This window comes from Triticum urartu, chromosome 1A (assembly GCF_056163025.1).
Source record: "Triticum urartu cultivar PI428250 chromosome 1A, HENAU_Tu73, whole genome shotgun sequence".
NCBI classification, from domain to species: Eukaryota; Viridiplantae; Streptophyta; class Magnoliopsida; order Poales; family Poaceae; genus Triticum; species Triticum urartu.
In genome coordinates this window covers 515,311,483-515,323,965 of record NC_141873.1, presented here as the reverse complement: position 1 = coordinate 515,323,965, position 12,483 = coordinate 515,311,483, and the positions used below count along the sequence as shown (strand labels likewise).

At 43.6% G+C, this 12,483-nt stretch overlaps 1 protein-coding gene and 1 pseudogene across 1 annotated transcript; one reads left to right on the top strand and one right to left on the bottom strand.

Annotated features, from left to right (window-relative positions):
- Positions 1-5,572: 5,572 nt before the first annotated feature.
- On the bottom strand, positions 5,573-6,375 carry LOC147992114 (tyrosine/DOPA decarboxylase 1-like). Its single transcript, XM_087538930.1, has 2 exons — positions 6,124-6,375; positions 5,573-5,596 (listed from the first exon to the last, which is right to left on the bottom strand). Exons 1-2 carry the CDS (start codon positions 6,373-6,375, stop codon positions 5,573-5,575), a joined length of 276 nt encoding a protein of 91 aa, XP_087395056.1.
- Positions 6,376-7,752: 1,377 nt separating this feature from the next.
- LOC147992113 (uncharacterized) lies at positions 7,753-10,260 on the top strand (annotated as a pseudogene).
- The last annotated feature ends 2,223 nt before the right edge of the window (positions 10,261-12,483 follow it).

The window sequence follows — 12,483 nt, the reverse complement described above, 5'->3', positions numbered from 1 at the left end:
GGCCAAGCCCAATGGGCTAATGGGCCAGGTGATACGTCTCCAACATATATATAATTTTTAATTGTTCCATGCTATTATATTATCCATCTTGGATGTTTTATATGCATTAATATGCTATTTTATATAATTTTTTGGGACTAACCTATCTACCATTCTTAAGAAGTTGCTCCCCACTACTTCTTATTCTCTCATCATGCACACTGTCCACGTCAGCATTCAGACTCAAAAACCTACCAATCTACATGCATAATGTAGCCATGCAGCCATGTCATACCGGGCCTCGGATTTATTGGCCCATTGTGCGACTCATCGCGTCACCATTGATTCCCCTTCATGAAACTGATTAAAACCCACCCAATTGCGTCTCCTCTGTTCCCTTCCAGTTCCTTTCTCCACCGTGCCTCTTCCCCTTATTAAGATAAACAATAATGGCCACGGCTTCCTTTTACATCCCCACGACTGTCCCAATTTGCTCCAGCTACGAGTCTGCCTATTAGCATGCCGTCCATCGTTGGCAAGGCTTCCATTCTCCGCGAGGTCCTCGTGGGCACACATACGAGCCATGGATGTCTCACACAGGCGAATCTGTAGCCCCCAGCCCCGGCAATCATGATCTCCATATTTGGGCGCCTCGTGCCAGGTCACCTGTATGTATGTTCATCACATGATCTATCCACAAACGCGGATTTGTCTCAAACAGCTAGGGCCCCATGTGGACACCTGCAGGTAATATGTGCACGAATGCCCATTCATCTCCAATATAATGTAATTTTTGTTTTACTTCCATCGTATTATCTTAGATTTATTACTAATCTTATCATGTATCTTTCTAATTCTTCGACTATGTGCCTACAACTGAAACTGAAGACAAACTGAATCTTTGTGCAGGCCCATAAGGTGGTGCAGCTAGCAATCAAATATTTATGATCTCTCAACTGAGGTCATGAAAATTAGATATTATATATGTTTTCTGGTACAAAAGGAAGTATACCAGTATGCAGTCAAAGTATTATAACACTCTCGATGAGCATCCAAATTGGATGCCAAGTAGATGGTGCCAATGCAACTCTAACGTGCTCCCATGTTGAAGCTGCATATGTGGATTTTCAGGATACTCCTACTTTGTTCTCAGATATACTGATTTTTCGCGACCTTTTTTATTTTACAAAGGTAAAAACAATTTTAATTTATTTTATATTGTAAATTATACATGTTGGAAGATGAAGGTGTATATTGTTCTGACCTTCCAATTATTTTGTGTTGTGGGCTCTGTAGCTCTCTCATGCATGTGGTTTTTTGATTCATTATGATGGAAATTGAAGCATTCTGATCATTCATTCATTTGAATTGTTATTTCTGATCAAGGGGACATATTTACCTTTTTGATCAATATACAGTGTACTCCACTCCGATTTGTGTTGGTTCATGGTTGACTTCACAAGGATGACAACTCCATCTCTTCCCTTTTCATGTAAACAACTCTTCTGTTCTCTTCTGCAACCTTTTGTAGACCAGGCCAGAAGTGGCTGTCGAAATTACAAACTTGCTCAAGCATTTTCACTGGACAACCACCATTACCTATAGTGAACCCTTCCTTCCAATTTAATTAATCATATTATTTTGTCGCACATTAAGGATTGTTGCTCTTTCCAAAGAGACTGATTTTCTAGTTTGGTTTCGTATATCACATGATTAACTTTTTTATTTTGCAGGGAGTAACCAAAGATTATCTTAATTGAAAACATGTATTTTTATCTGGATCATACTCATCTATTCCTGTTTAATAAATCCACCCTATATCCGGATCAAAAGGGTTACTCATAATTCCGCAACAACGCGCGGGGTACCATCTAGTTAAACTAGTGTCCAGTGCCAGTTGTTATTTTTTCCTTGTTTTTTTCTTTTACAGAAAATCAATACCAAGCTGAGCCCAAACGGAACGAAACATTTTGAGGATTTTTCTTGGACCAGAAGACAAGCACGAAGCTTCGGGAGGAGGCTAGAACACCCATGGGTGAGCCACAAGCTCATCGGGCGCGCCCTAGAGGGACGCCCTATGAGCTTGTGGGCCTCCTGTGGCTCCTCTAACCCTAATTCCAGCTCTATAAATATCCCCTGTACATCATAGGGCACACCAAAAATACTTTTCCGCCATTGCAAGCTTCTGTTCCCGTGAGATCCCATCTTGAGGCCTTTTCTGGCACTCTGCCGGAGGGGGATTTGATCACGGAGGGCCTTTACACCAACCTTGCTCCCTTCTGATGATGTGTGAGTAGTTTACCATGGACGTAAGGGTCCATAACTAGTAGCTAGATGGCTTCTTCTCTCTCTTTGATCTTTAATTCAATGTTCTCCTCGATGTTCTTGGAGATCTATTCGATGTAATCTTCTTTTGCGTTGCGTTTGTTGAGTTTCGATGAATTGTGGATTTATTATTAGATTATCTATAAATATTATTTGAGTTTTCTCTGAACTCTTTTATGCATGATTAAGATAGCTTTGTATTTCTCTCCGATCAATTGATTTGGTTTGGCCAACTAGATTGATCTATCTTGCAATAGAGAGGTGCTTTGTGATGGGTTCAATATTGCGGTGTCCTCATCCAGTGACAGTAGGGGTAGCGAGACACGTATTTGTATTGTTGCCATTAAGGATAAAAAGATGAGGTTTTTACCATATTGCTTGGATTTATCGCTCTACATCATGTCATCTTGCTTAAGGCGTTAGTCCGTTCTTGTTAACTTAATACATTAGAAGCATGTTGGATAGCGGTCGATGTGTGGAGTAATAGTAGTAGATGCAGGCAGGAGTCGGTCTACATTCACGGACATAAACCAATGTTCAACAGTAATTTGTTTACCCACCGTATATTTCTTTCAAAGGAGAAGACTCTAGTGAAACCTATGGTCCTGGGGTCTAATTTATATCATATTATTTTCAGATCTATAAAACCAAAAACTCAAAAATACCTTACTGCAACTTATTTATCTTTACTTTATTTTACCCTTTTACTTATCTTCTATACCTATCTCTATCAGATCTCGTTTTTGCTAGTGACCGTGAAGAGATTGACAATCCTTTTTTTCGCGTTGTGTGCAAGTGTTTGTTAGTTTGTGCAGATGCATCTATTAGGGACTTGTGTGTTTCTCCTATTAGATTGATACCTTGGTTTTTAACTGAGGAAAATACTTATCTCTACTTTGCTGCATCACCCTTTCCTTTTCAAGGGAAAAATCAACGCGAGCTCAAGAAGTAGCAGCAGGCAGGCCCAATAGTTAAATAAAATAGCCAAAAAACTTTTTGTCAATTAAAATTTGATTTAAAGAAATAACATAAATACTAATATAGCTAGGTAAGTCCAAAAACTATATAAAAATAGTCAGTATTACTAGAGTAATATATACGATTTAGAAAAACTAATTCCTTAATTCTTAGACTTAATATAATAATTTAATAATTCTAAAGATACTTTAAAAATGTTCACTATTATCAGAATAATGCATTTAGTCCGAGAAAAACAATTATAGAAACAATAGCTAAGTTTAAGCATGTTAACTTAAAGAAACAAAAGTTGATAGTAATAACTCTATAAAAACTTAAAAGTAAATCCATTATTAAACCATTAGAGGGATGGAGGGGGAGTAAAGCCATAGCATTGTATGCATAATAACATGCTGCCAAGTTTCTTGGAAGTTTAGTACTTATCGGACTACATGTCGATTTCAGAACCTGAAGCAATTGCGAATTCCGAAGCCTCGACTTACACTACATTTCAATCACCACACAAGTTCATACCTAACTCATGTCTTTGTTTATGCTTTCATAAAAGCATCTTTTCAAAACTCTCTATTATTACTGTATCTATTCACTGCAACCAATAAAAGGACTTCCAATATTATGATGGGTAATGGAACTCAGGTTGGTTACACAGTGGAGAGTTGGATTACACTAGGCTTAATAACCAAAGTCAATAGATATTCTAGCCTCGTAGCAATAGCGTTCATCAAGGAGCCTGAATGGGACGGGCAAGTAAATAATGCCTTCTTAATGCAGATGTGCTCTCACACAGGTTACCGCACACGGGGCATAAATCCGTAAGCCAGCCAGAGAGCTATGTATCCTATCGGTTATGGGTGCCGTAAATAGCCTTTTCGGCAGAGGTTCGTCAATCCTTAATCGTCAGGGCAACATAAATGCTCATCGGTCATGGGGCAATATAAAACCCTGCTTGTTGCAGATTTTGGGAGACAGAGGAAATACCTCTCGAGCCAGGGGCAGGGGTGTTAACAAACATGGAATGGTGATAGACTCGGGTCTTAGACCCAACCACGCATCTTGGATGTGCGAGGTTACGGACATGACAGAAGGGCTAAGTTAATTGCTCATGGGTAAAGTAGCGCACCTCTGCAGAGTGTAATGAATTCAGTGGCGAAGCCACCCTAGACCTGTGTAGTCGAGCGACTACACAGGATTTTCGGGAGTGAATGACCCCAGGTCCACATACCACGCGGATGGACAAGCAATTTTCTGATTTTTACAAGATAGGCCCGTCTATTTAGGCGTTTGTTTTGGATAACAATTGGCTGGGCATGTACTATGTAGCAAAAAGAAAGTTCATAATAGCCTTGGCCCGCTGGTTGTACTGGCCCGAAATCACGTACAAAGTAATTTTCTCCTTAAACTTCTCTGCCTTCCCAATTTCTATCTCGTGTATCCAAAAAAAAATCTCGATCATGTACGTCTCACAGGACCATCGACAGCCGCCGTGAGCCGCAACCTCGTCCCGCCGTCCGCCGGTGATCTTTGGTCAGGGCGTGAGCTGTGCGGCATGGACACCTCTGGCTATCCGGCGTCCGCGAGCTACGGGCGACGCACCATCCGGCGTCCATCGGCATGGATTGATCCAGACTGAATCGATCTATAGTTTCCTGTATATTCGTAAGTTCAGTCTTTTTAGTATGGTTATTTTCCTTCTCTAACCTCTAGTATTCCTTCTGATGAAGGTAGCTTTGATTTTGCCGGTCGCGACTGCAGAAGTGGAGTGAGCATTGAAATATATTTAGCCTCGTTTGCGCAATACAGTAGGCGATGACTTTTTTGTCTCGGTACTTATGTTGAAACCGATGTATTGTACTATAATAATACTAATGCCATTATACATACATATCAAAATTACTAATATTGCAAAGGCATTCTATACCATAATTATGTTTGCAATAAAGTATGTTTCTTATGTTCATTCGTCTGCAAAAAAAATCATTAGAAAAGCTTGACATCACAATGTTTTGACCCTGGCACCGGCACTGAATGAATTGTGGCTTGACACTCCCAGATATGGGAAAGTTCCGCGAACGTGGCAGGGGAAGGAGTATATCGGCGCTTGTAGCAACCCGTGAAGTCTGATGATCACATGTTTTAAGTAAAACTTGATCATATAAGATATTTTCCAAAACCATTGGTGAGACCTATTTGGAATCAGCAGTAGCTATAGTGCATATCTACCTCAATATATATGGACTTGTTGAGTACCCCTTTACTCATCCATGTTATCCTGGCATTTTATGCTTGTCCCCTATGTCTTGTGAACACATTTACCCTGCAACATGTAGTGCCAAATTGATCGCGAAGACATGAAAAAGGCACACATACATTTATTCCTAACCACCTACTTTATCAATATTTGATTCGCCCTCGTTCCTAAATATAAGTCTTTTAGGAGATTCTATAATATGGACTACATACGGAGCAACATGAGTGAATCTACACTCTAAAGTATGTCTATATACATCCGTATGTAATCCATATTGAGATCTCTAAAAAGATTTATATTTGGAAAGGAAGGTAGCAATAAGTGTGTCGTGTCACCATGTGTTACAAACTTACAATAGACACTCAAAACAGCCATATTATTTGTTCTTGATAAAGAAGGAGATTTTCTCTCCGAATCTGTCACAGAAACCATACGGATGCTGAGAGCCATTTTTTTGTTTTCAAATTGGTCATTCAAATAGGTTCGAATATGTGTAGCTGTCTGTCTTGGGTCAATCTTTTTATTTGAGCAAACAAGATGCTCTTGTGCCACTTGGCAGGAACGGAAGCAACAGAATTCTAGTTTACGGTTACCGTACAGGCCTTTTCCAGCTCCTCCGTCAGCGAGTTCCCGATGTACATGCCGCCCACCACCGCGCAGCTCATGTACGCACGCCCCGTAGCGTTCACCGCCTCCAGCAGCCTCCAGTTGAGCTCGTTCGTCGTGGCCTCGGCCATGCCGTCGTCCATGGGGCGGAGGTGGAAGCACACGAGTCTGAACAGCGCTGGCACGGACACCTCGAACCGCGGCTCGGCGCGCACCATGGCCCCGAAGGCCGCGGCCATGTGCATGTGGGGGCGCACGAAGCCACAGAGGCCCTCTCCCGTCCGCCGCTAGCTCGAGCTCCAGCCGTCAACTCCGCATCCGGCTGCCCAGTCTCGTCCTTCTGAGGCCAACTCCACCGCGCGACCTCAAACGGACATCCGTTTTGTCCGGATTCTGTCTATTTGAATAGGGATTTGAGGTCGTGTTCAGGCGTGTCCTGGATGCGGTGGCCGTGCGCCCAGCGCACAGATGCATCCTTTTGCCTCATCCTGTCCGTCAGGACCAAAAATGCTCAAATTTTCATCAAAACTAGTTTCCAACCCAAATATTTGTCTAAAAATTAAAATAATTTTAGAACCCAATTAAAATTGTTTTTAATAAAATAGTTGTACAACCAAATCGAAATTGTCTTGACTAAACATAAAATGGACCAATACATCTATTGGTTGCCAATGTGATCCCACACGATTGAACACATGCCTAGCCATTCGAAAACGGCGACGGAATTTATCCGGCTTGAAGAGAGGGGTGTTGGCAAAGTAATCAGCATAGAGCAGGGTGTGGCCTCTCTCCCTGTTGCGGTTCAGGTTGAGAACACGGCCAGGGAGTGACCCCCTGTACCAGTGGCGGACCTAGCGTGTGTGCATGGTGTGCCGTGGCACACCCAGAGTTTGTGAGAATTTTTTTATACCATATAATATTTTAGCCCAATTTAACTAAGCCAGCCAGCCAGGCCCAACTGCCATCATGTGAGCGACCCGGACAGAGCAAGCGAGAGAGAGAGATAGGCAGAGCGGCGCGACCTAATGGCCTAATCCCCTCGCGCTCGGCCGCTGCCCAACCAGGACGCGCCGCCGCTCGGCGCTCACCGCCTCACCCACTCGGCAGCTGCTGCTTCCCTTCGAAGTCGAAGCAGCGCAGGCCATTGGAGCTCCTTCCCTTTGGCGAGAACAGCTAGCAAGCAGCAAGCACCGCAACCCGCGAGCCGCCGACCCGTCCACCTGGACCAGAGGGCCGCCGCCGCCCCGGAGGAGCTCTTCCCGCCCGCGCCTCCCGTCCCGACGGCCGACGCCCTCGACCCCTCGTATCCTCTCATACGGTCTTCCCCCGCTCGAGCTTTGCTTGATTCGATTCAGGTGAGATATTGTACTGGTACTGCCTCATGTTCTTTTTGCCCAGTACTGAAATGCAGAAATGGTCGCTGCCTATATAACGAACAAACTACACTGTCCAGTATGTAGTAATGTTTGATGCACTGCTTGTTGATGTTCTTAAACATTCAAAAAGACCATTTAAAACTCGCTGAACCTGTCCAGTTTTCATCTAGTAAACTGTAAACATAACCATTGATGATGCTTATTTGTGTTGTTCTTTTTGTTGTAATTGCAGAACCGAAGATGCAGAGGAATGGTGACATTAAGTCCTTTTTCAGAATTATGAGGCTGCTAAAAGAAGGAAGGTTGCAGCCGAAGAGCAACCTGAATATTAAGATATAGTGTCAAATATTGAAGATGAAGCGGTCCTTCCTCCACCTCTAGTCCATTCTGCAGAGTTTGAAGTTGATATTGAAGATGAAGCATTCCATTCTGATGCAGAGATTGAAAGTGAAAGTGAAGATGAAGCGGCATCAGCCCAACATCCGTGTGCAAGGCCATATAATATTCAAAGGCTTCCTCCTGATCCAGGGGAGAGGATTCCTATTTCAGAGTATGATGTCGATGATCAAGATGAAGTTCAAAGACGATACATTGCAAAGCAAGCAGTCCAACCATATGCACACAACTTTCAAGTCAGGAAAATCTATGGTAAAAGTCGACACTTCAACTTTGTTTGGTTTGAGACCTACAAATGGCTAGAATATAGTGTCAAATATGAGGCAGCATTTTGCTTTGTGTGTTATTTGTTCAAAGGAAAATCGAATGGGGGGCCTAGGGGTGATGCCTTTGTTAATGGTGGTTGGAAAAATTGGTATAAGCCCGATGCATTGGTCAAACATGTTGGTGGTATTAATAGCATTCACAACAAAGCTCAAGAGAAGTACAATTTATTTGTGGCACCTCAACCATCAATTGATAACATTATGGTGGGGGTGGATAAAGAGGATTTGCGTATGTACAAGGCTAGGCTGACTTATTCACTTGGATGCTTGAGGTTTCTTTTGAACCAAGGATTGGTATTTCGTGGACATGATGAGAGTGAAGAATCTAGCAATAGGGGGAACTTTCTTGAACTTCTTAAATGGATTTCGGAAAATGATGAAGAAGTTAATAAACTTGTTTTGAACAATGCTCCTGGGAATTGCATCTTGACTAGTCCAAAGATACAAAATCAAATAATTGAATGTTGTGCGGCGCAAACAACTAAAATAATTATTGAAGATATTGGTGACGACCACTATGCAATCCTAACTGATGAGTCTAGTGATGCATCTCATAAAGAACAACTTGCTCTCTACATATGATTTGTTGACAAGTCGGGAAGAGGATGTGAGAGGTTCCTTGGAGTTGTTCATGTTGCCAATACAACTTCATTGTAACTTAATGATGCAATTCAAACTTTGCTTAAAGATCATCATTTGACTCCTAGTCAAATACGTTGGCAAGGATATGATGGGGCTAGCAACATGAAAGGGGAGATTAAAGGGTTGAAAACATTGATCATGAAAGAGTCACCCTCTGCCTATTACATCCATTGTTTTGCACATCAACTTTAATTGGTTCTTATAGCTGTGGCAAAGGACAATGAACCATGTTTGTGGTTCTTTGATCATGTTTTCTTACTTGCTCAATATTGTTGGAGTTTCTTGTAAGCGCCATGACATGCTTCGAGATGTTAGAGCTCAAAAGGTGTTGGAAGCACTTGAAATGGGTGAGATTGAAAGTGGAAGTGGGCTAAATCAAGAGATGGGACTAGCTAGACCCGGCGACACTCATTGGGGTTCTCATTTTAAAACCATTATGCACATTGTTAGCATGTATTCCACAATCCTTGAAGTACTTGATGCTATTGGAAAAGATCCTTCACAAAAAAGTGAGTGGACAAGAATACGTGGAGTTGCTCAAGCCTTTGAATCATTTGACTTTGTTTTCAATCTTCACTTGATGCTTGTTATTCTTGGCTATACAAATGAGTTGTCCAAATCTTTGCAAAAGAGAGATCAAGATATTGTCAATGCAATGACACTTGCTAGTTTGGCAAAGAGTAGAATGCAGCACATGAGGTCTCATGGTTGGGAAGATTTTCTTGCAAAGCTAACCTTATTTTGCAACAAACATGACATTCAAGTTCCTTTGTGGGAGGATATTTATGAGCCAAATTGAAGATCACGTCGGTATTATGAAGTACAAACAAATGATGATCGTTATAGAAGAGAAGTATATCTTGGTGTCATTGATCAAACCATTCAAGAGCTTGACAATCAGTTTGATGAGGTTAATACCGAGTTGCTTATTTGCATGTCGGCTTTGAATCCCCTCAATTCATTTGCTTCTTATGATGCACTCAAGGTAATGAGACTTGCTGAATTCTATCCCATGGACATTTCAAGCACAGATTTGATAAGGCTAGAATTTCAACTTACTAATTTTATTGATGATATGAGACAAGATGATAGGTTTAGAAATGCAAGTAATATTAGTGAGCTCTGTATTATGCTTGTTGCAACAAAGAAGCATGTTCTTTATGATTTGGTCTACTTACTCATCAAATTGATATTGATTTTACCGGTGGCAACGGCGAGTGTTGAAAGAGTGTTTTCAGCAATGAATCTAGTGAAAAATAAGTTGAGGGCTACTATGAGTGATGACCGCTTGGTGACATTTATTGAACGGGATGTGTTCATGGAAGTAAGCGAAGATGACATAGTTGATGCTTTCATGACAATGCAAAAACGTAGAGCTACCTAGTGATGTAATTTTCTACTTGTTCTTCTTTCATGTAAGACTACTCGTATTGCAATTGAGCACATTTGAGATATATTTTGTGAACTAAATTGTTGTGAGATTTGCATTAAGCTACTCATGTTATTATTTTGACATAATTTGTCTGACACATGGATTAGGTGGGGATTTTTTTGAGAGTGTGCACACCCTTCATTTTTTTCCTGGGTACGCCACTGCCCTGTACCGGGGAAGCTGCCGTTGAATGTGGTCGTGAACGACCAGTGCAGCCACCACAATATCTTCATTATCCGACGACGAATCGTCCGATGAACAAAGGAAGTGATGGAAGAAAAACTCGTCTCCACTGTCCATACCTTTGTGGGCAAAATGCTGAACACCTTGCGGGCGTGGTGGCGAAGAGGCCGCGATAATCACCTCGACGCAGCAGGGGTGGTTGCCGGCCGGCTACTGGCCGATGTGGAGCTCTCGTCGGAAGCTGCCGAGGACGCCGTGGTGCGTCGCCGACGGTCCTGTCCCCTCTGCGACCGGCAAAGACGGCGACGGCCAAACCTCCGATCGACGACCAAAACTACGGCCAAGGCGCGGGCGTGGTGGCGGCCATGTCGAGACGTGGTTTGGTAGGGACGGCCGGGGGCTGCGCGGCGAGGAGGCGGCCGGAGAATAGCGGCGGCACCAGCGACGGGGCGGGGCGGGAGAGAGAGGGTGGAAGCGTTGGGAGCGGAGGGACTGCTAGTGTCCCCGACAGGCGGGCCACGGGGGGACAAGGGCGTGCGTCCAGGCCGTCCGCGCGCGTTCGTTTCACCCCAAACCGAGCGCAAGTTTGGGCTGAGGATGGGTCGAAAACGGATGGAATCCGGACATTTGTCCGTTTGAGGCCGTGCGCTGGGCCGCGCTATTCGTCTGTTTTACCCCAAACGGACGGGGGCGGACAGAATAGGGTCGCGCGGTGGAGTTGGCATGAGCTTGGTATACCGTCGCGGGTGACCTCCTCTCGTCCTCCCCCGCTCTGTCTTCTCCTGTGCCCCCCTCTCTCTCTTGTCCCATTCCTCTCTTTTTTCCTCTGTTTCTCTCTTTCTTACCTTGTGTGTTTAACAATTTCTTTGCTTATGTGTTTGGTAAATTATATGCTGATTTATATGGTGCAAATGTGAAAAATTGAATGACGGAATTTCCCCCCTCTATTTAGCAAATGTGTATGGTAATATTAAGATTTTTACAATATTCATAAATCTCCTTCGTGTTCACACTCAACGTGTAACTGTTTGAAACAAAAAATGCTAGCAATTAAGTACACAGCTTCAGTTTAGAAGCATTGTTCGGGGCGGGTTTGGCTAGCGACCAAAACCCTAGCCGCCGCCAAGAGATCCAACTTTCGGCACCGTTTTCCGGCGGCTCTCCTCCGCTGGCGACCTCTTGATCGTTGGTCGTGAGGGGGGTCGCCGGATCCCGCGCGCACGGACCGTCTTTGCTTTAGGTTTAGAGCCCTAATAGCTTAGGTTTTTGGATCGTCCAACATCTTGGCTTCGGCGGCGGCGACAATGATGTTGAATAAAGAAGCTCCAGATTCTTCTCCGGCGAGGCGATCGTCTCTATGGTCGGTGATGGATTTGGGAACCAGTCTGTTCAAGCGGGGATATCGTGGCGGCGAAGACATCCTTATGGTGAACTTGTGTCCTCGGGCTCCGCCGTTGCGACGACGTCTGCTCCTGCGTCGGCGCAGAGCTTGGAAGGTAGTTCGGGAGCGGATGCAGATTGTGGTCTGCATCGACGACATCTAGAAGACGAAACGTGTGCTGGGTTCGTGGTTGCCGGATGGCAGATATGGTTTCCTACTTCGGCGTCTTAGATGTGGTGGGGTGTCAGATCTGGAGTTCGATGGCGTGTCCGGGGTGTTGCCTCGGTCTGATTCGTTCAACGATAATGGCTTCATCTTTGATGAACCATTTTGGAGATCCGCAAAGCTGCATATTAGCGATGGAGTCGCGTCGTGCTCGGGTGAGGAGGTGATCCGTCATTTTTTTCTTTAGTGGCTGCTGTGGTGGTGCCGGAGACAGGCGATGAACATTGGTGTCAAACTTAACGATGTTCTGCTATCTTTTCAGTTTTGTCATGTCAGTCTTTACGTGACTTGTAATTTAATTTTTATGATATAAGTTAGACACATATTACCATGGAAAAAAAGTTTAGAAGCATTACAGACATTTCAGCACATAACTCGTACAAACT